Source organism: Acanthopagrus latus, chromosome 12, assembly GCF_904848185.1.
Source record: "Acanthopagrus latus isolate v.2019 chromosome 12, fAcaLat1.1, whole genome shotgun sequence".
In the NCBI taxonomy this organism is placed as follows: domain Eukaryota; kingdom Metazoa; phylum Chordata; class Actinopteri; order Spariformes; family Sparidae; genus Acanthopagrus; species Acanthopagrus latus.
This window is the reverse complement of record NC_051050.1, coordinates 19,156,825-19,179,253: the sequence shown is the minus strand read 5'-3', so window position 1 is coordinate 19,179,253 and position 22,429 is coordinate 19,156,825. Positions and strand designations below refer to the sequence as shown.

The window sequence follows — 22,429 nt, the reverse complement described above, 5'->3', positions numbered from 1 at the left end:
TAAAAGTGAGTTTCATATCCAGGGTCAGTACAGACGCCGTGTATTGGGACAATTATGAATGTCTTAAAGGTGCATTACGTAGTTTTGGGGATGTATTTTTTTAATCAGAAGAGAAAGATCTTCGTTGACAGATTTTATTTTTATGCCGAAACAAACTAAATCAACAAACCCTCTTTGTTGTCATGGCCGAATGAACAAACCAACTGTAAAGGACAACACAAGTTCATACTGTTTTACTTTGTTTATGTGTGGCGGACCCTGCCACCTGTCTAGCTTTAAACAGTGCTCTTGGGACCTTTATTTTCCCAAGATTCACTTACGGAAAATATAAATATGAGTTTGTATTATTACCCTCTTGTTATTGTGAATAAAAATGTATAATATTTGTTTTTGTCACATGTTTGGAGATTTGATCCCTCAATCTTAAAATATATGTAAAAATGCCAAATGCACAAGACGGATGGCGAGGGCACACCGGCATATTGTAAGACATACCACCTTTATTAAATGCACAGTATCACAAGGAACATTTCCATTAATTGTGGATAAGCTACTCACATGATGCACAAAGCATTGAATTGATTGATAGAACTGGCTGATTAAAGCAGGATTAAATCTGCCAGGAGAGCGCGCGCGCACACACACACACACACACACACACACACACGTTCTGAAACACACACACTCACACATTCTCTTGCATACGGATGTCAGCCATCTCGGCGACATTAGGCACACACACACACGCACACACTCTCTCTCTCTCTTTGTATTCACACAGTAAGTAAAATTTTTGTTATCTGCACAGGAATGAAAACTGTAATCTTTTTTTCTTTTACCATATATTTACAAAAAGATCCTTAACCCCCCCTCCCCTTCCCTCGAGATAGATTACATTCAAAAAAAGGTCCCGACCCCTTCTAGATTACATTCAAAATAATATACTATTCATGATGCAAAGTCACAGTTATTCATCTGAAAGAGGATCAAAATAGGCTACAGTCAGTCAGAGGTTGAGTGGTGGGGTTGTTTGTGGCCCGAGAGGCGACCTTTGGCCTCCTCGCCAATCGGGCCGCACGTCTGCTGGGGGCGGGAGGGGGGGGGGGTACACCTGTCAGCGAGGAGAGATCCTGATGTTTTTTTGTTGTTGTCGTTGTTTTCTTGAAATCAAATCCAGAGTCTACGGTCCTCCTGCAGACAGACAGCATCTCAAACAGCCTCTGTTGTAAGCTCCCCATCACAGTGGAGAGGATAGAGGAGATCTTTTTTCTTTTTTTCTTTTTTTTTTTTTGTCTTCAGAGAAAAAAACCCCAAAACAAAACAAAAAAACAACGTTGTTCAAATCAAGTCCTCTGCAGATCAAAAAAGTTGCCCCAAAAAAAAGAAGAAGAAAAAAAAAGGATTGTATTCTCACTGGTATTATGAACGAGCACAAAGAAATTATACTATGTAGCACAAATAAAATTGTATTTACACTTAGTATGTATTGCCAGTGGCCCATAACACGTTGTCTTCAATAGATGTCACACAGTTTGGACATGATACCTGCTTTAAAACAGATTATACTATTAAACATAGCCTACTATTATTATAGACAAATATCAGAACTGTACAGAATGGACAGCGGGATATGTACAGGCAGACTCGTGACTATCATACAGAACTGACAAACGCTGTAATAAAAACATAGAAGGACTTTTTTCTTTCTTTTTTTTTTCTTTTTTTAAATCCAGGACAGTGTGTCAGAGTTTGCTCCGTTCATGGCCGGCGTAGCACGGGCGATGTGTTCTTTTTGTTTTGTTATCAAGTGCAGCTGAGGTCAAGGCGGAGAGTGCTGAGCCCAGCCGCTCAGGTTGTGCATTTAGGGGGGGGGACGGGGTTAAGTTACGCTACAAAGTGCACTTAACTTATTGTCTCAGCAAAGAGGCGCGCTTGCTTTATGCCTCCATATGGAAATACATGACACTCATTATGAAGCTTGAGAGCAATACAGAAGTTCGTACTAGATGCTCGGACCACAAGACTTACTTTAATATTTTAGCCTTTTTGGGGTTTTTTTTCTATCTCAGGAAACAACACCACCAGGGAGAATTTGGAAAATAAACCTCAAGGATGCATTAAAGGGGTATTCCAGTTATTTTTTAAACCAAGGTTCTGTGTTTACATGTTTTGGTGTGTTAATGATTTATACTTATCAAAAGTTTTGGAGTAATGCAGCTGTGACACGGCTGCAAACGCCGCAATGTAATCCTTTGGTGCAACTGCGACTGTCAAACTCACTAACAGTGCTTGTCTCTGCCGCTGACAGGCTGAGGTTGTTATTCTAAGTGTCTGACAATGTGACGGAAACAGTTCCTACAGTATTAGACCTTTTGTCAAAGAACAAGAGTGTGTTTCAAATCGCTATTCATAGTAACGGTGATGTGAGATTGAGTTTGAGGAGTGTTTTCAGCTGCACTGTATGTGAATTCTATGTGTGAGAGAAATTTCCGGATGTATAAAACGTTAGCAACATTTTGGGCGTATACAGCGAGCTATCAGTTCTCTTCTCTTCTAAGTGCCACACTGGAGTTTTTTTAATTACAGTTTTATATTTCATCACTAACTTTATCTTTGAAAATATTTTACGCGAGTGAGAAACTGTAGATTTCAAAAGTGGGCTGTTTTATGAAAAAAATGGAAAATACGCTCTAACATTTTTACAGAATGAGAAGTTTCACGATGTGCCTGCGAGGGCAGCTAGCTAGCCAGTTGGCTAACCGCCTCACTGGTCGCCTTACAAAGGTCCTTTTTGTTAACCAGGAACACAGTCTCGTTCAAGGAGAGGTCACGCTCAGAAATCTTGTGAGGTGATTGTCAAAAATCAGTTCAATATTCAGCCATGACTTCTGAACCCCAACTAGTCTCCTCTCTCCAACCCTGACTCCTGTTTCCACCATCTTCTTCCTGCAGCAACTCACCTCTCGTGAGATTTCAGAGTGGGACTCATGTTTCTTGTTACAAAAGGACATTAAAGGTCTACGTCTGTCGGAATCGTTTCTGTAATATTGTCAGACACGTAGAACAGCAACGCTTTTAGCTGATGTCACTTTGACGGTCGAAGGGATTCCAGTGCAGCCGCTGGATCCGTGTTGTCAGCTGAGGTACTGCTGAAGCGATTCCAAAACCTTTGGTAGCATTTACACCCCAATACATTCAAATATAGGGCTCAGGTTAAAAATATAACCAAATTCCCCTTAAAGGCCTTCAGCCTGTACAAATGTGCTTCAGCGATGCCCAAAGTGAGGAGCTGTGGGTCAGCTCAGAGGGCTGAAAGCACCCCGGGGACACTTTAAGGCCAATCAGACTCTTAATTAACCCTTTTTATTGCCGTCTCTTAGCCTATTATGTTGCGTTAAAGATCAGATCTTTAAAGTACGCTCTCATAATGTCAGCAAATGACAAGTAAACAAGTAGCAACTTCAATGCGTAAAAAAACCAAAGTGCTCTAAAACAAAGAAAGTCCTCGAGGTATTCAACCTACATTAGTGCACAGTAAACTGCATCGAAATGAACCGCCGACCCCCGAGAGAGAGAGAGAGAGAGAGAGAGAGAGAGAGAGAGAGAGAGAGAGAGAGAGAGAAGACCCCCGAGGTTCAGCTCCTCTCGTCAAACCATAAACACAATCTCATCACGACATTTTGAAAAACCTGCTTCTGGAGATGCATACAAAACCACATCACTTAACAGATATGGGCCACCGAACAACAACGATTTGCTAAATGGCATTGCTGGTGAATGAAACAAAACCAAAAAAACAAAACAAAAACAAAACAAGAAACTGTGCTCACTTCTTTTTTTTTTTTTTTTTTTTTTTTTTTAAGGGGAGGGATAGGCACAGCTCAACACTGCCGAGTCCTCCTTCTCTGTGCTTTAGATACATCAAATGAAAAAGGCTATGAGATGAGGAGAGCACTCCAACGACATTTAAAAACACCACTCTGTTCATAAAAATGACCTTTTGTAACGGATATTTACATAAGAAATGACAAATGAGGACATGAAAATAATAATTAAAAAACCTCAACAAAAGCTGTTTGCCCTTGAGTTTGTACAACCTCAACACTGATTTTACATCGGGGAGTCCTTCAGTGGACTAGAGTAGGTTATATATGACAGACACAGGCATTAACAAGAATCTATCTGGGTTTCATACTGATTTTTTTTTTTTTTTAAACATATGTGTATAATACTCCAATTTGAGTACAAACAACACGACTTTAGTCTCTCAAACCAAAGCACCAAAGTCCAATTCAGCGTGCAGATGATACACCAATCACTTCAATTAAGTTTTGGGGGGGAAAAACAGACGCATCCAAATATCACGGTTATGAAATGTTAAGCGAAAGCCCCCCCGACACGTCCTCATACCTAAACCACTGAATAGGTTGATTGTCAGCGTCACAAAAAATGAAAAAAAAAACCCCAACAACATGACACTCCAGCGCAACAGCGGCACGGGTGCGCTGCTGACGACCTCACTGCACCTCCGATTTCCAAAGGCGTTAACAGAGGAGAATGGTGTATCATCTGCAAAGAAATGTAACTTTGACGTACGCGCTGCACTTCATCTGAAAGCGTTAAAGTCCTTTTATCTATAATGCAGATTGTCGAGACCGGATCGATGATATCATACATGTAGGTTTAAAGTTTTTTTCCGTATAGACGACTCAAAAAAACCAAACAAATCAGCCGCTTGGTGTGAAAACAGAAAGGAGATTTAGAAACACAAATATTAACGTGTGACGTGTAAAAGAAAAAAAAAAAGCTTCAGGAGAGTGATTTGACTCCTCCTGCAGGATGTGTTGCTCTGTGTGACAAAGAAGACAAAGCTCTATCTACAAAGTTGTGTCCACACACTGTCCATTATGGAGAGACACGTTATTTTCCCTTTGTTCGTTCCTCAGCGGTGAGTGATTATTCAACGCGGTGACGACAGAAAAAACCCAGTAATCAACGTTTCTGATGATCTGGTTTTCATTTCTTTATCATTTCTTTTCTTTTTTTTCTTTTTTTTTTACGCCTTTAACATACAGGAGTGTCAATGGTTTGGTTAAAGTCACATAATTCCTGGATGCATTTTGGTTTTCGTTTGTGAAACATGCCTCGGTTTTAACGTCTGCGAGATGGATAGGGAACGAAACAAAGAAATGCAAAAAAAAAAAAAAAAGGCATTAAAAGGAAAAATCACTCAAAATTTAAGGCTTTTTCTCGATGGGATGAGGACGCGGACGATAGCATTTACAGTGACATTTACAGCCAGGTACTGTACACCGACACGGGCGCTCACGCAAGTCGCACGGCCCTTCGTTTCCCCCCTCCTCTTCCCTCCATCTCGCCATGTGCAGACAGACACACACACACACACACACACACACACACACACACACACACACACACACACACACACAAACACACACTCTCCACATACCCACACGCTCACACGCACACACGCTCGTCAAAGTACATACAAGAGGACCGGCCGCGTCAGCCCAGTATGTCCAGGTACACGGGCGAGGCCTTGGCGAGGCTCTGGAGCATGCCATGGATCTCCTTGATGTTCAGCCTCATGTAGGGCTCCCTCTGCCAGCAGCCCAGCATCAGGTCGTACACCTCTTTAGGACAGGTGCGGGGCCGCTGCAGCACGCGGCCCTGCGTGATGCACTCAATCACCTGCAGGAGGGACGGGTGACAAGGCAAAGTCTGCATTCAGTCATCATTATGTTTCCCCGTTTATGCAGAAGTAATTATTAGACCGTTGTTTTGGTGCAGATGGTTGTTTTTACACTAATTTAACGTATTATTCTAGATGAGATGGGACCGTTCAGCAAAGTTCGCTGCACTTTAATTCATGCATAAGAACATTTTTGTTTTATTTCTTAAAATGAGTAGTCGTGAGTATTTTGTATTCATTCATTTATTCTGTTTAAGACAAAATTAGGTTATTCTTTTCTTCTCTTTCTGTCCAACATGATTACTGCTCGCCTCCATTGGCTGTCTAGCTACTCTAGCAGTCGCGCCCAGGAAAGCTTTCCCCTTTTCGCCGCTTTGTATGGGGCATGACTGTCCTTATCTTGAAAAGATATTTTCAAGGGCAAGCAGAAAGATTTTTGCTTTACCTGGAAAGGAACTTGTAAACAATGCAGGGAAATATCTTGTTTTCTTTGTATCTTATCTGATGTCAGTGTGTGTGTGTGTGTGTGTGTGTGTGTCTGTTTCTGGTCTCAAACTGTTGTATTGTTACTTTGAATATATTGTGGTGAAAAAAAACTAATATGGACACTTTGATGAATATGGTATAATGATGTCAGTGCATGGTATTTTTATCCTCACGCAACCAACTGGAAAGTTCAGCCATGTTACTATAAATGGATATCGTGAACTTAAGGGAGAGTACGTGTAACTTAAAGTGTCTCTGTGAACACCGTTTGACGGCTGAGTGCCGGCGATGGCCACAGTAAACTGCTGGCGTGACTCTGACCTCGTTGTTGGAGAGCTGGTACCAGGGCTGCTTGCCGTACGTGAAGATCTCCCACAGCACCACGCCGAGGCTCCACACGTCACTCTCTGTGGTGAACCGCCGGTACATGATGCTCTCCGGGGGCATCCAGCGGATCGGCAGCATCGTGTGACCGCCCACCTGCAGATACAGAGTGAGAGAAAAGAAGAAGAAGTTAGTCTATCGCCAGTTTAAGAGCCTACCTGTGAAACTGATGACATTCCCATCACCTTCAGCTTAGACTTTATATTAAAGGGGCACTGTGCAGTTGTGGAGAAGAAATTCAAATATTACAATGATAATAAGGTAATAATACAAACTCAGAAATATTTATTTTTTCCATAACTGAATAAACAAGCTGTTCTTGGAGGAAAAAAAAAAAGGTCATCTGCGTGAAGCTAGAGAAGTGGCAGGGTCCGCCACTTATAAACAAAGTAAAACAGTATAAAATCGTGCTGTCCTTCAAGGTTTGTTCATCTAGTTTGTTAAGATATTTAAAAGGGAAAGTCTCTTCTGATTAAAATGTCTTCCTTAAAGCTACACATTGCACCTTTAAGCCAACACTCAGTGATTGAAATTGGGTGGGTAACGTGGCCTGTAGAACAACATATTCAAGTGGGATCGACAATGTAAACAAATCTTAACATAATAACCTTCACAGTAGGTGGATCTACTGCAGCACTGGTGTATTAAACTGCATTATTTTTCTCCATATGCACCTAATGAACTGTAAACGGAGTGGATGTGCAGTAGTAGCGGGAAATTACGTTCAGTCACTCCAGCATTCCTGCTCCCTCATTACCTTCTATCAAATCAGTGTCTTTCTGAGTTCTTCCATCAGTTCCTTCCTTTCTACTAAATGCATTTCCCTCCCTTCCCTTCGCCTCTTCTGTCCAATCACCTCTTACTGTGCTCACATCCCTTCACCACTTCACCTGCATTAGGTCATATTCAGTACCAGTAGGTTATCGAATGAACGATATTTGAGCCGGTGTCAGGGGTTTGTATCAAATATGGTGTCCTAAGAGGGTCAAAAAACCCCATACATCATCCAGAATCTTCTTTTGAAAGAAGAATACCCAATTTTAGAACAATATTTAGCGATCAAAGAATGTTATTCTGTATAACTCTGGTTTTATTCACAACTAAACAAATTGTTAACTGCAATTACATTAGTTTTCCTGGTTGATCTAATTTACCGTAGCAGCTCGCAGCGGACGAGGCGGCCTCGCGTCGTCAGCTGTGTGCATGCTTTTGATTTCACTTTGATAAAAACGTCTGATATCGGGAGTTAGTGACAGCCGCTGTTTATGGTGATCTTATCTGGTGCGGCAAATGCCTCACTGATATGATGTTTTGCGTCTGTGTGTGTGTGTGTGTTTGGATTTTCTGACTCTGCTTGGGCAGCAGAGGGCACTGTGGGATCTGAGACAGGCAAGAAAAGAATTCAATCTGTTCCTCAACATGACAATTTTCTTCTTCTGTTTTTTTTTTTTTATCCATCAAAGTGTGATATTTACATACAATATACTACAACCCCTCTATGGTCTAATATGATGCCGGTCATGCCGAGTGAAGGGAGGGTTTTAACTCATTGCCCAGGGGAGAAAGAGACATAGCTGATGCATTTTTTTGCTCTGTTGGCCTTTTATTACCATCGAAACAGTAATTTTATGCAGATTATAGAATTTGCATTTAAATGGTATTAAAAATAGATAAAATACCTCTGGTTGAAATTGTCATTTCTGCAGCTACACAGCTATTTCAGGCCAAAACTGGAATAAAAATTCTAATTACATATTTGAGACGATGTGGCCCCATTTCCATATTTCTGTGTGTATATCAGAGGGAGTGTGTGCGTGTGTGTGTGTGTGCGTGAGGAAGATGAGGTGAGAATGGGGACAGAAATTTAGAAAAAAACAAAAAACTTTGGACTCACTCTGTAGTAGTCTGTGCTGTAAACGTCTCTTGACATGCCAAAGTCTCCTATCTTGACCAGCAGGTTTTCTCCTACCAGGCAGTTCCTGGTTGCCAGGTCTCTGTGGACGAAGTGCTGGGAGGCCAGGTAGACCATGCCAGCGGCAATCTGCTGGGCAATGTGCAGCATCTGGGATTGGGTGAGCTCCACCAGGATACTGTGTTGACCGTCTGCCATCAGCACTGCATCAGGGCCGTGGGACCTGCACCCAGAAACACCTCATCAGGGCTTCAGTCACTGGAGAAAACGTGGCGCTTTGTAATGACCCCTTTCTCTAGAAATGGGCGATTTCAATATGACTATCTATATGCAGCTATCTTTAGCCAAACAAGCACTGGTTCCAACTTCATGGAGAGTTAGATATAAAGATTCTGGTGATCCATTTTCAAGTTTTTGAAGATTTTGAAGTTTCCCTCCATGAAATGAGCTGAAACGGAAAGTTTGAGCAGGTGGAAACAAATTATTTTGTATATCACAGTATTGGCCACCTCTAATTTAGTTCACACTGGACACTTCAAGGAATTTTTGGACAATAGGCTTATTCGCTTTTTCGTTAGCTGAGAAGATTGACTCCACAGCCAGTTAGCTTAGTTTAGCACAAAGACTAGAAACAGGAGGATACAGATAGCCTGGCTGTCCAACAGTACTGAAGTCTTCCTACTCACACCTCTGACGCTAACAACTCACAGGGACAATATGTGAGATGAGGCCAGCATTTTGTTATAATACATAAAAAAATATATAATGAACAGAATGTGAAGAAACAACAGTGCTGATCTTACATCGACATCTATGTGTTGCATATAGCTGCTAACTTAGCTAACTGAGCTAACTTGCTAACAGCAGCTGGTTTGTACAGCCAAAGAAAGCAACAGTGAACAGTACAGTGAGCAGCAGTTAGTTTGGAGTTGTCTTCGACAGGCGACGTTACAAATGATATCTTTAAACTCTCGTTTGGTTTCTCCATGTTTGGGAAACAGATTTATGGTGTTGGCTCTGTGATTATATGCCGGACAGTAGGTGCGTTTCATTGCAAGAAGGAAATCGGAATTTCCAAAGTTGGTATTCCAGACTTCCAATCTAAAAGCATCCCAGTGCATCTGCTTGGAAAAACATGGATGCTCGCTGCAAACGGGTGTTTAAATGTCAAGTTGTTCACGATGTGCACCGCCAGACCGTAGTGTCATCTGCATAAATGTCAGCAAACTCAGCCTATGTGGATCTTGTTTTCAAGTCATGACTTAAGATGACCGTTCCAGTGCAAGCTACTGTGTCGGAGGTCTTTTTTTTTTTTTTTTTTTTTTAGTTCAATGGAACGCACCATATTTTGTGGCCAAAAGCAAAAAGTTTGATTAGTTTCAAAACCCACGCAGTCTCATGCACAAAACAGTGATCGCAAGTCTAAATGGTAACCCTGGACCTCTGAAAGATCTTCTTAACCCAAAACATTGTAAGGATTGTAATACCTCTTCCACCAAGGATTACTGGACAAACATATCTACAGAGATAGCTGAAAGTGCTGAGAGTTCGTTCAAGAGTGGAGTCGAAGGAATGTCTGGATGAGGATCTGCAGCTGCACAGCCGGAGAGACGATGACCTCGACAGCATGCCAAGTCACAGACCCGATCTCGCAAGACCCAGAGCAGAAATCATTTTCCACTCGCATACTCTGCTCTGTGCGCTGGTATTGTATTGTATTCTATTATGGTTTTCATGTGCGTGGGCTGTTGCCACTAATTAATGCAGTAAAGTCACAGCTCCCGGCTAAGAAATGGGTTGGCAGACACCAATCCAAAGGTAGCAAGAAAGTGAAAGTAAAATCCTGCATAGCGTACCTTTGATAAAACAAGAGATTGTTTAGAGGTGCTGGTATATTTATTTTTCCAAATCTTTGGACTGAGTCATGCAGGCTGTTTCCTTGTGAACAGTCTGTATGCTAAGCTAAGCTAATAGGCTGGTGTGGCCACAAATTGAACGTACCGAGCGGTATCAGTTTTCTCATCTTAACAAGACCTATATATATATTCCGAAATGTTGAACTGTTCCTTTAGCTCATGTGAAAGTGAACCTACCTGAGGAACTTGTTTAGGTCACCGTGTTTCATGTACTCAAACACCATGATGAGGGGGTCGCTCTCCACGCACACTCCGTAGAAGGTGACGATGTGCTCGTGCTGCAGGTTGGTGAGAAGCTCGGCCTCTCTGTAGAAGTCCGCCCGGCCGCTCTCGTTGGCCTCTTTCAGAGTCTGACATAAAAGGCAGAGACACAATCGGGAGCGCTCTCTACATCAATGTGCATCCGGTCAATGGAAATCACTAACTGATTGACAAGTGCATTGATTGTCTGAGAGAACGGCTTCCTGATCCGTACCTTGACTGCCACGTGGAGCTTCTCCTGGTCCGGTGTCAGGTTGTAGCACTCAGCAAGAAACACCTTCCCGAAGGCTCCCTCTCCCAGCTCCCGCTTCAGGACGATGTTGTGTCTCTTGATGTGCTGGACGACTGAAACGCAGAAACAGACAGATTAGGCTCAAGGTCACAAGTGTCTGAAGTGTCTCCTGTTAAGTCGACAGGTCAAACTGAATCAGGCTAAAAATGATCAGCGATTTCTTTGATTTGGTAAATCATAAATTCACCTGTAAAATATTAGAAATATATAAATATAAAATTATATATATATAAATATAAGAAACAGGGGAAAAAAAAAAAAAGCCAGTCGCCGTCTTCTACACCACAGGTTTACGTCTTCAGATGGATTAATTTGTCAGGTGAATAGTCAGAAAACTAAAAGATATTCAATAAAAAATATACGAAACAACTTGTTCGTCTACATGGCAGTAATTCAGTTGGAATTTCTTTATTACACCTTTTGCAAAAACGACGTCTGGGAAGTGGCAGTAAATGTTAGAGACTGCGGGAGAAATGACGCCAATCACTCTCAGATCTTCTGAGATTGCCAGATTATTGTGCCCTTTTGGCAGGAAATTCACAAAGATTTAAATAATGTATTTGGAGTCAACATCCTGTTCAGATGAGATACTGACACACGGGTGACGTCTCATTTGAAAGATGGAATATCAATGATAAGATGCCGCTACAAAATACCTTCAGGCTGTCAGGGAGGAAAAAAAAAAGGTTTAAAATTGGCCACCTGTTTAATTCCTACTCAAAACAAACAGGGGGGCAGCGTAACAGCGGAGTGACCGCTAACTGTAGCTGCAGTTAGCTTGTTGTCTCAGTTAGCAGTGCAGCTAGCAGTTTAGACTGGGAGCTCGGGCTAGCTGCATGGCAATGCTAACTTCAGTAGATATCTCTATACCACAATACATAGAGACCTTTATGTCAAAAACTGCCATTCATTCACACTCGCTCTTGGTAACTTAAGTGAATTTTTGAGTGTTTTCAACTAAAATTCTCACATATTCGCCCTTTGAGGTCAGACTTTGAGTGAGAATATAATGAAATATATAATTTTATGGCATCTACCAGCTCTGTCTTCATTCCCTTTTATTTTTTATTTCCTTTTTTTGTTTGTAGTGTCTCAGGAGCTAGCTTGTGTTCTGTTGTTAGTAATTGTCACCAGGGTTAGAAAAGAAAACCTCTAGAAGAGTCAGGGTGTTAAACGCATACTGAACACACTGTGATATTTAGTTTTAAATAATCTACATAATGCTATGTGGATTTATTTGCACTTATATTAATACCATGTCAAGTGATGAATGTGAAATGAACAAAATAAAAATATATAAAAAAAACAAAACAAAACAAAAAAAACCCTGCATATTTTAAATGCTAAAACTGTTGTTTTAATCTACTGACTGTAACCTTCTGTATACAAGCTTGTGTGTCTGCACATTATGTATAAGTGTCCAGCTGCAGCCCCCCCCCCCGCCAGAGCAGGAGTCACTTTCGCAATACAGCAGGATGCTGACAGTAAATATGGCGTCGGGCAGTGACCCCTGCATGGATTTATCAGAAAAGGTCCGGGTTACCGGCCGTTTGCCGAGCGAGGCAGTAACTCACACGTGTCAGCTTTCAGCATGCTGCTGGAGTTACGGAAGTACTGTGGGTTCTCAATGACAGGAATCTTTGTCATCCCAATGATCACTGCGTCTGGACCCATCTCCGAGGACGACGGGGTGTTGTTGCCATTGGAGACGTGATGAAGAGGGCTGGCAGAGTCATCGTCATTACTGATGACTGAGGAGGAGCCTGGGGAGCCACAGAGGAGGAGAGAGGACAGGAGAGAGAGAGAGAGAGAGAGAGAGAAGAAGGATTGTGGTCATACAGGAGGAAGGAGGAGGAGGCAGAGAAAAGAGAAAATACAAGTTGTTTACAATGACAGTAATGTATCAGCAGATCACAGGCAGACTAAATCAACACGAGAACAAAGCAGGACTTATAAATTCTTCTACAGTCATTGTGTCTCGGATTCAGCAGAAACTGCAATGAGCTTTGAGACAGAAACACTTCATTTTAACCTATTTTCCACTTAGAAGTATTATATAATCTCTTCATTAATGGTTTAATGTAGTTGTCAGCAGACATAAGGATATTTAAGTGTTGTAATCAATGTATCTATCACATGGAACTCGTCTTATGAAGCATCCATAACTGTGTAGAATATCACTACTAAAAAGATTTTAATCCAGCCTGTGGATTATTTGTACATGTGTATAAACTCACTGTAAGGACATGTTTATGTGTGCAATCATTCAGCTACATTATGAAATACTAACATGTTGTAATGAACTGATCCTACATCAGTTATAGATGCAACATGAGTGGATTTCCTGACAAATGTGCAACAAAATAACGTTAAACCATTACATGCACAAAATAATGGCTAGTGACACTGATGTTACCTCCTAACTCTCATCAAGAACTATAATAAGTCTATTTCCCAAAATGTCAAACTTCTCCTTTAAGAAAAAAAGTTCACCTTTAATACCAAATTTGGAGTTTCTTCCATATTTCAGAATGATGACCATCAGAACGCAGCCGGTCAGGGCAACTCCCGCGATTCCAACAACTACGTACACCTGAAGAGACAGCGTCAAAAAGATTGTTTGAAACATAACTGCCAACAAAACGTCCTTTAGATCAGAGGCTCCTAATCTGGGTTTGGGGTCCCTGTGATATATAATATAAGAAGCACTGAGTCATTTTCAAGCAAAACCAGGAATATGATCTATCCGTGACGGCAGGATAATGAATAAACAATTTTTTAGGGGTCACAAGCAAAACTGTTCAGGATTGATGAGGATCACTTACTGCAACGCTGTCATCCAAAGGAGGGAGCGGTGGTTCTGAAAAAATCAAAAATGCTTGTCAGAATATTTAAAAACAATAATAATAAAAGTTATTGATGACGAGTGTGAATGTGACAGTATATATTGCGGGTGGGGGGGGACATTTTTCAGATTGAAAATGATATTTTTGTTCAATAAATCAGATGTTGACGAAGTTTTCCTGCAGAGATCACTTTGAAATATTTTCTGGATTGAAAGTGTATTTTTTCTCCACTCCTGTTTATCAACCTGACTGCAGCAGCGATCTGAGGAGATGACCTCCATCTCTCGGGCGATTATGTTCTGTGAGCCGGAGGAAAAATGAACTTTAATACATGAACGTAACGTTACGGAGAGGAGAGGGGAGAAGAAGAAGAAGAGAGGGAACCGGAGCCTCCGGTGAGTGCTGAGTTCATTCATTCACCTGAATCATTGCTGTTCATGGACGAGGTGGTGTTTTAGTTTTATTCACATCACATTCGCGGTCTTGCTTCCTCACTCTATCCCGTAAGTTATCGCCACCTTGAGTTAATTAGAATAATCTAGGTACACGACTTGACAAAATATATAACAAGTCCTTTGTACATTTTATGTCTTTGGGAATTATGATGATAATTATGATTATAATTTCTTATTTTGAGGTTTCTGGTGATTCCCATCCCAACAATATATAGTGTACATATAGTGTGAGCGCTCTACAAGTTCAAAAAAACCTACCTGTCGTGTCTGGGCAGGGGCGAGATGCAAGAACAAGAACAGGTTCATTTTAAGTGCGTTTAAAGTTATCATAAAATGACCAAATAGAAAAATGGCTCCTTTTAAAAAAAGCTGAATAATTACTTACAGTAGTAGAGGGGGTCATCTGTCAAAAAATGGGAACAAATCTATATGTTAGCTGTTGAAATGACAAACTAGCCTTGGAAAATATTACTGAATTCTAACAGAGCGAAGGACACCTGTGTGGTCGTAAGGCGGGTCGATGAACTGGGCGTAGACCGTCTTCTCGTCGCGGCCGTACTCATTCTTCGCCACCAGCTTGTACATGCCGTTGTGGATGTGCGTGGGGTTGACCAGCTGCAGGCAGCCGTGGTACTCGCTCTCGGTGGACAGGTGGATCATGGTGCGGATGTAGTCCTGCTCGAGGAGAAGCTTGTTCTCGTGGTACCACTGCAGCCTGGGCTTGGGGTTCCCTGTCACGCTGAAGGGGATGCACCAGTGGTGGTCGCGCTCCGGCCCCAGCAGCTGCTGGATGGTGGGGGCAACTGACACGGAGGCAACAGTAGAGGAAGAATAATAACGGGGTGATAGGAAAGTCAACACCAGGAGTAAAAGCCAGTAGGAAAAGCAACAGTTATGGACTTAGAGAGGAGGAGGAGGAGAGAGACTGATGACACAACATCTGAACACTGACATCAGGAAAATGTGGATGAGGAAAATGAGGAGAAATGTGGCGGCGAAACAAGCAGAGGAGTGTGGTCGGGCATGAGGAGCTTCACAGGAGGAAGAGTTATGGAAAGGAAACATGGAGAGTCAATAAGATTTCCCAGGAGACAGTAATGATAACAAACTGAGGAGCCTTGCGCTTCCACTGGAAATAACAAAGTCTTTGAGGACAGCATTTAAAAGATCATGAGAGGAAATTAGATGCACGCTACTGCTGGTTAGCATTTTTACAGTCGGCGCGAACAGAAAAGCAGGAGTCCTTACAGAGAATGTTGAGCTGGAGCGTGGCCTCCGTCTGACCGACCATGTTCTCGGCGCTGCATACGATCAGCCTGCCGTTATCATAAGGAGACAGGTCCGACAAGGTGAGGGTGCTCTTCATATCTGAGGAATAAATCTGGAGACACAGCATCAACATTTACATTACACGTCCCATGTGTGTAAAATCGATGTGATGTAGGTCTGAGAAAGTCACTTTCTTAAGAAAAGTTCTTTTCTTAAAAGGGTAACATCACAATTTTATGCATTAAATTGTGTTTATAGGTCTTGGGGAGTACAACTGCATACCTGAGAGAAAGTAGTATAAAGCCTGTTGTAGCTCCAGAGGTGCATGCTCCAGGTATTCTGATAAATTGTCTCAAGTGATGTCACAAGTTGCATTGTGGGTAACGAAGGCACCAGGTTTTAAAAAGCAGTCCAACGTTCATTATCAAGGCCAGTTTAAAAGCAAATGATCGAAATCAATGCAACAGAACCAGAGATGTCAGCTGTTTTTACTCCACACATTCTTCTGTCTTTTCAAAACCTGTCGCCTACATTACCCACAACCCACCACTGTTTTTAATGCATGAGTACAGGGGGATACTTTAAGAGCTTTGACAGCTACATGACCCTTAGACAGTTGTAACACACTCACATTTACATTTACAACTCACTCATGAAAAGACACATTTCCATAAAATGCAAAGTGAATTTTAAGCAAACAAAAAAAAAAATCCCAAAACTCAAAACACAAATCTGATGTATTTCCATAGACTGTTTTGAGCAAATAAACTAAGCTATGTAAAAGTGTGATTTCATCAAAGGATGACGCAGTGTCAGCTGCACAAACGACTACTTTTTATATTTTAGGTTTTTTTTTTTTTTTACTTGTAACAAGTTGAGTATGATTTATAGTTTAAGTACAGCTTTGAGGTAAGTGTATTTTACTAGAGTGATTTAATTTCCTGCAACTTTATGGCTGAACTATTGCACTTTTTACTCCACTACATTTGTCATCTACCTTTAGTAAGCTAGTGATATTTCTTTTTGCATATGTTTGTTATAGAGGTGAATCCAAAAGTTAAGTAATTGAGTTACATTACTTTGAAATTGTTTCTTTTAAAGAAACCCTTCCAACCCTGAGAGATGATGATACTAATAAAATATAAATAACAAATACATCATGATGTACTGTCAAAGGTTAGGATGGGGTAAAACATTATTGATCTCCAGGGTGGACATTTACAAGGTACTCAGCAGTTAAAATTAGCTCCACCTTTACCAGCAGCAACGTTAAGTGATGGACATTAATATTTATAATCCAATCATTTAATAGGTAATATTCTATTCTAAAGGGGCCATTCTGCACAATGAGTACTTCGTTGTAACTATAGTTTGGTGTTTGTACTTTTGTACTTTTATTCAGGAGTGTTTTTCACCCTTTATAATAAGCTACACACACCTTCCGGTAGGATCAAGAGTGTGTGTGTTGGGTCTTTCCACATGATTTGTTGGTAAGATAAAGTTAAAGAACATCACCAAACCTACATTTTAACACGAGTCGTAGTCTACAAGTCTACGTCTCCGTCGTGACCTTCATCCTATTCTAGTTTGCAGCTCTGAAACTCGAGCTCCTCTCATAAGTAATATTTCCGACCGCAGGCATCAAATTTCCCAAGATGTCTTCCGCTTCCACACAAAGACAAAAAAAAACAAAACAAAAAAAACAGGAGCCTTAAGCGGTGGACCTGTAGCAAAGGTTTTTTTCACAGGGAGGCTGTGTGGCGGTCCGACTCACCTCGTTGTGGGTAGAGAGCATATCGAGGTTCCACAGGATCTCAGGAGGAGGGGAGCCCGAGGCGCTGCACTCAGCCTCCACACTGCTCCCCTGCATCCGTGTCACGGTTCTTGGGGTGACCTCTACGTTGGGAACCACTGCGTGAAAACGACATGAAACACCTTTACATCGATTTGTTTTGCAGATTCCTTTTCCGCCTTTGCTCCCGACCTCTCTTTTTCTGTCCCTCTAGAATGTTCGATATCTGCTTATTATAACACGGTTTCACGTTACCGCAGTCGGGTGGAGTGAGCGTGGCGAACGACCTCGGCTGTTCTCTGTCATCCAGGCATTTCAGGTCTGGACTGTCGGGGTCTTCTAGGAGCCTCAGCTTGATCCACAAGTTCTCACAAACACAATCCAGAGGATTTCCGGACAGAAGGAGCCTGGGAAAACACAAGCACACAAGCGGCACGTGAGAAACTCGCCGTCTTTGGGCGGTCGTGACCTACGGTTTCGTGTACACCTACGGGAACGACGAGTTGAAGTTCTGGAATGTTCTCCATGACAGCGTCGACAGGTTGTTGTCTCTGAGATTTCTGGAACGAAAAAGCAAAGCGATGTCAATCCAAACAAGGCCAACACGCACGCGTACGTCCATGAAATAACCACAGAGGGTGTTTAAAATGTTCCCTTACACGTATTCAAGTCTCGTGTTGTTGTAAAATGCATCCGATGATATAGACGTCAGTCTCGTTCTCGTCACTGTTCTGTTGGGAGTTAAATTGTGGAGTTATACGTTGGCGAAATACATCGTGACGCCACGACAGACACGGAAAAAACAAAGTGGATGATACTTACAGGTTTCTGAGGTTTATGTAGTGCCTCAGACTGTTGTCATTGATGTCAAACAGTCTGTTTTGATTTGCAATGTATCTGTGGACAAAAATAGAAGAAGAGCACGTTACAACACAGGTTCTCAGCAGAATCATGGGTTTATTTAAAGGGGCTCAAGGTAACAATCGTCATGTATTAATCACTTTTTTTTTTTAGCAGATTGTAACGTGACCTTCTTTCCCCGTCTCTCTCTCTGGTTTGCCTAAATGAAGCTTTGGATGATTTGTTTAAGTTGTTTTTTTTAAAAAATGGTTTTGTCCGTCTCGGCGTCTCTCTCCGCTCGGCTAACAGAGAGCAGCAGCAGCTAACATAACAAACGGCTTCCGGCACAGCACAGACGTTTCAGAGAGGCCCTTTAATGCAAAGCTTAAAGCGGAGATAATCTGGTGGAAAACCTTTATTAAACTTCTGGTAATGACAAAAAAACAGCGGTGTTAGCATACAGTGACTTGGGCGAACACCACATCTGTAAGCTTATCTGAGGGAGACATATGTGGACATTTTGGATACAAAATCTGTTTGTGAACCTGTGCAACAGCATGTATTTACACTCCAGAGTGACGGCTGCTGACACTGTTTACATTGGCTGTATTTCTCACTATACATACAAAATAATGTAGGTTTTTCATAAGGATACAACTGTACCTGCTTTTTATCACCTAACGATGCCACAACCGCCTCAAAAGGCTAATTATAAAATATCTTGGTCAGTCTTTCACTTGCCCTCTGTGGGCATGGCAACGTATATGTTGTTTTAAAAATCACTTTAAATCTTTTCCAATTTAACAACTTCGCAGATATTTTTTCATCCATGACAATGTGAAGCAGAAAGGTTTTATGAAACTAGAAGTATATGATTAAGGAGCTTGAGTAAGCAGAACGGGGTGAGTTTTCTTAGGCATACACATTCCCATCATGAGAGGAGTTTACTAAAAGTTAGCTGGAACTGGATCAAAACATTATAATCCCAAATCTTGCAATCATTCCTCAGTTGGAGACTTTTATGTTGCTGAGTAAAATGTGCAGGTCTGACACAAATAATCATCAGTTCATCACTTTTGAAACATACTATAGGCAATTCATCAGGAGTTTATGTGCACCTGAAGGAAGAACAGGCTAAGATGTAGTGAGCACAGATATCTCAGAGCTCTAACGGTAAGATTTAATGCTTTAAATCTTCCTGTCCTTTTTCCTTTCCTCTGTGAATCCTTGTAGAACACGTGCTGCAAAACTGCAATCATGTTGCCTTCCTCGGAAAATGTGAACATGAGAGTAAGTTAATGAAAGCAGTTTGGTGTCATATTGCTGCTTAGAATTACACAGACACCCACAAATGGCTGATAATATGCATTTCCCAGTATTGGGATTGGATTATGTATCAAGGGCATCACTTTGTGTCAAAAAGTGGTGGAGACGTAAGGATTCAATTATGTTTGTTAAAAAATGTGATTTTAGTCAATGCCATTAGACACTTCCTAACATGTAGGCTATGGTAGATCTAATTATGTCCTGTAAATGACTGCAAACCCTTGGCTTTTCTAGCTAGCTTGCTATGCTCCCATCCAGTATATGATACTGTGATTCTACAGTATTCTGATTATCTAGTAAACAAGAGCAGTTGTCCTGCACTTGTTGTGAGCCGTTGCTTAGGATAAGTTCAGAGTGTGCTGCGTGTATATACTCTGGATTCAAATCTTTAACACTGACATGTAACAACTTTTTCACAAACTGCGCTCTATAAAGTAATGGGGACAAAATCAGCCATTTCTGCATAACATAGCTACGGAACGAAATAAAAACTTCACTCAGGACTGTCGGCACCTTCCTCAAAATCTCCTCAGGTATAGGGGCAAATCTCCTGAAGCAGCACTGACCCAGTGGACCTTCTGAAGATACTTTATTGTATGATATTGATATTATATTGTGATTCTTCAGTATGCTGATCACAGCTATTATCTAATAAACAAAAGCAGTTTTCCTGGACCTGCTGTAGGTTGTTGGCTAGTTTAGAGGTTACTGCATGTAGATATCAGACTGTGCTCATGTTATTTGGTCATAATTTCACACCATAAGAACACTTTGTTTTGTATAAATCAAGCTTTAAAAAGTGATGTGGACATCCTCACCCTTTTCAGAATGTGGCAGATGACACCTGCCTACATAACATAGCCACAAAATACACTAAAAGACTTCAATCAAGACTGTTGGACATCTCCACCAAGGATTTGAAAATCCCTCTCTACCTTTTGTAATCCTTTGGAATAAAGACAAAACTCCCGGAGCAGCACTGACCCTGTAGATTGCAGTAAGACAAAAGTGTCCTTCCCCTCCAAAATAATAAAATAAAATAATCCTTCGCCCCACCAAAGATTTGAACAAACTCCAAGTTAGCGCATTGTTTTAAGGGGGCAACATCTAATCTCTCCTGGTGCTGTGGAGGGTTTGTTTACTTCAGCAATGCAGTTGTACACTTGTGCGGGTTCCTGTGGCCGCCGAGACAATCCTACACACACTGACGCAGATGAGGCTACATAACTATCGCCGGCTGTATACAACCCGATGGGATCTCATGTGTAATGTGGTCATTTGGAGACGCTGGCTCTGTTTCTCCGCCACCACCACCACCACCCCGCCACCCCTGACAAAAAGAGCCGAATTAACACCTCGGAGGCTGCGCCGGGGCCTAACACACATTATTATTTACATATTTATTTATTTTACTCCATCAGTGGCTCTGGAGCTGTTTTGTAAAGGAAACACCGAGTATAGTCCAAATAAGCCTGACGCGCACTCTCACCACAATTACGCACATGCACACACACACACACACACACACACACACCATCGTTGTTAGTCAGCCACACACGCGCGCGCGCACACACACACACAACCACAAGTGCGCGCACACACACTAGGCTGCATGATCTGACAAACCCATATGAGACTTAAAAAAAAAAAAATCACACGTTTTTTCTGTTTGACATTAAGCGCAGAAGACAGATCTCTGTCGATCCACAAGGGCTGGGTATGAAATATGTGACAGCAGGCCTGCTGTTATTAATATTGCTCCTGATGTTATTATTATTAGTAGTATTATTTTTAATCCCAGCCCTTTGGGTATTGTTGCGACCTACACGATCGAAGGTAGTTCTTTTACGCATTGCATCCTAATAAGTTCATACGCCGCCTGTCTGCACGATCGCTTTTTTTTTTTTTTTTTTTTTTTTTTTTTTCATACACTTACATCTCGGTGATGTTTTCCATGTCATCTAACGTGAGGACAGGGAAATCCTCGATCCCCGGCACGGAATCAATACAAACAATCCTTGAGATGCTGCAAGAGCAGGATGCGGGGCAAGCATCGCTGAATCTCCACAGCCCCATCAAAACCAAAAACAATCCAAGACGAGCCATGCCATATTCCCCCGCGCTGGAGTCCATCGCAGGTCCAATGATATCTTCCCCCCCACCCCCCTACGAATCCCCCCCCCTCAAAAAACAAGAATCTGCTCAAATTGAATTAATGTTAAGATTGTTTTCCTCCCTCGCCGCCTCTATCTGGCCAAGTTAATCCTTTTTCCGACTCCGCGGGAAAGGATAAAAAAAAAAAAAAAAAAAAGAAGAAGAAGATCAAAAAAAAAAAAAAAAAAAAAAAAGGAGAGAGACTACGCCGTCGGTGAGGAATGCGCAGAGCCCACGGTTTTAATATCAAGATGCCATGGACTGGCCTTCCTGTCTCCGCAGAGCTGGTATCACACTACTGCATATCGATGTCGTGAAGCAAGGTGTCAAGTGGTCCGTCCTGGTGCTGCCGCCGCCGCCGCCGCCGCTGCTGCTGCTGCTGGTGCTGGTGGTGCTGCTGTCTCACTCCTCTATCTCGGGCACAGACTGTTCGCCTCTGCCTTGTAAAACAAATATGAGGTGTTCCAGATGTTTATAGATCAATAGGCAGGGCCCCCAACGAGCGATTTCTCATATGTGTGGTGGTGATGGTGGTGGTGGTGGTGGGGGGGATGTGGGTGAGGGTGGGGGGGAGAGGGAGAGGGAGAAAATAGGGAGAGACTGCACAGTGGAGTAAGGATGCGTGGTGATGCTGCGTGTGTAGGGGAGGAAGGCTACCTGCATGCGTCTATCGATTATCGCCGAGGACGAGCGACCCCCCCCCCCCCCAACCCCCCAACCATCAACCGGGATTGGGTTTACAGAGGAGGGGGAACTATGATGACACCCCGGAGATCTCGTTTC

At 42.0% G+C, this 22,429-nt stretch overlaps 1 protein-coding gene across 2 annotated transcripts; it reads right to left on the bottom strand.

Annotated features, from left to right (window-relative positions):
• Positions 1–1,260: 1,260 nt before the first annotated feature.
• Positions 1,261–22,198, bottom strand: ntrk2b (neurotrophic tyrosine kinase, receptor, type 2b). Of its 2 annotated transcripts, none has more exons than XM_037118256.1 (18): positions 21,429–22,198; positions 18,149–18,223; positions 17,986–18,057; positions 17,818–17,886; positions 17,582–17,733; positions 17,309–17,445; positions 15,514–15,646; positions 14,763–15,068; positions 14,651–14,668; positions 14,524–14,532; positions 13,790–13,824; positions 13,458–13,557; positions 12,539–12,727; positions 10,887–11,017; positions 10,589–10,761; positions 8,478–8,718; positions 6,521–6,679; positions 1,261–5,712 (listed from the first exon to the last, which is right to left on the bottom strand). In XM_037118256.1, exons 1-18 carry the CDS (start codon positions 21,623–21,625, stop codon positions 5,527–5,529), a joined length of 2,382 nt encoding a protein of 793 aa, XP_036974151.1. In that variant the 5' UTR covers positions 21,626–22,198; the 3' UTR covers positions 1,261–5,526. The 2 variants fall into 2 exon arrangements, with proteins under 2 accessions (XP_036974151.1, XP_036974152.1); XM_037118257.1 differs by having other exon boundaries at positions 13,467–13,557.
• Positions 22,199–22,429: the final 231 nt, after the last annotated feature.

Excerpts from the sequence above, each read along its gene's own strand:
- ntrk2b (XM_037118256.1), bottom strand. The coding sequence starts at position 21,625 with ATGGACTCCAGCGCGGGGGAATATGGCATGGCTCGTCTTGGATTGTTT. Across the intron at positions 17,734-17,817 it reads AACTTCAACTCGTCGTTCCC|GCTCCTTCTGTCCGGAAATC; the intron begins GTAGGTGTACAC and ends GTGTTTTCCCAG. Across the intron at positions 15,069-15,513 it reads GCTCCAGCTCAACATTCTCT|TTGCCCCCACCATCCAGCAG; the intron begins GTAAGGACTCCT and ends CCTCCGTGTCAG.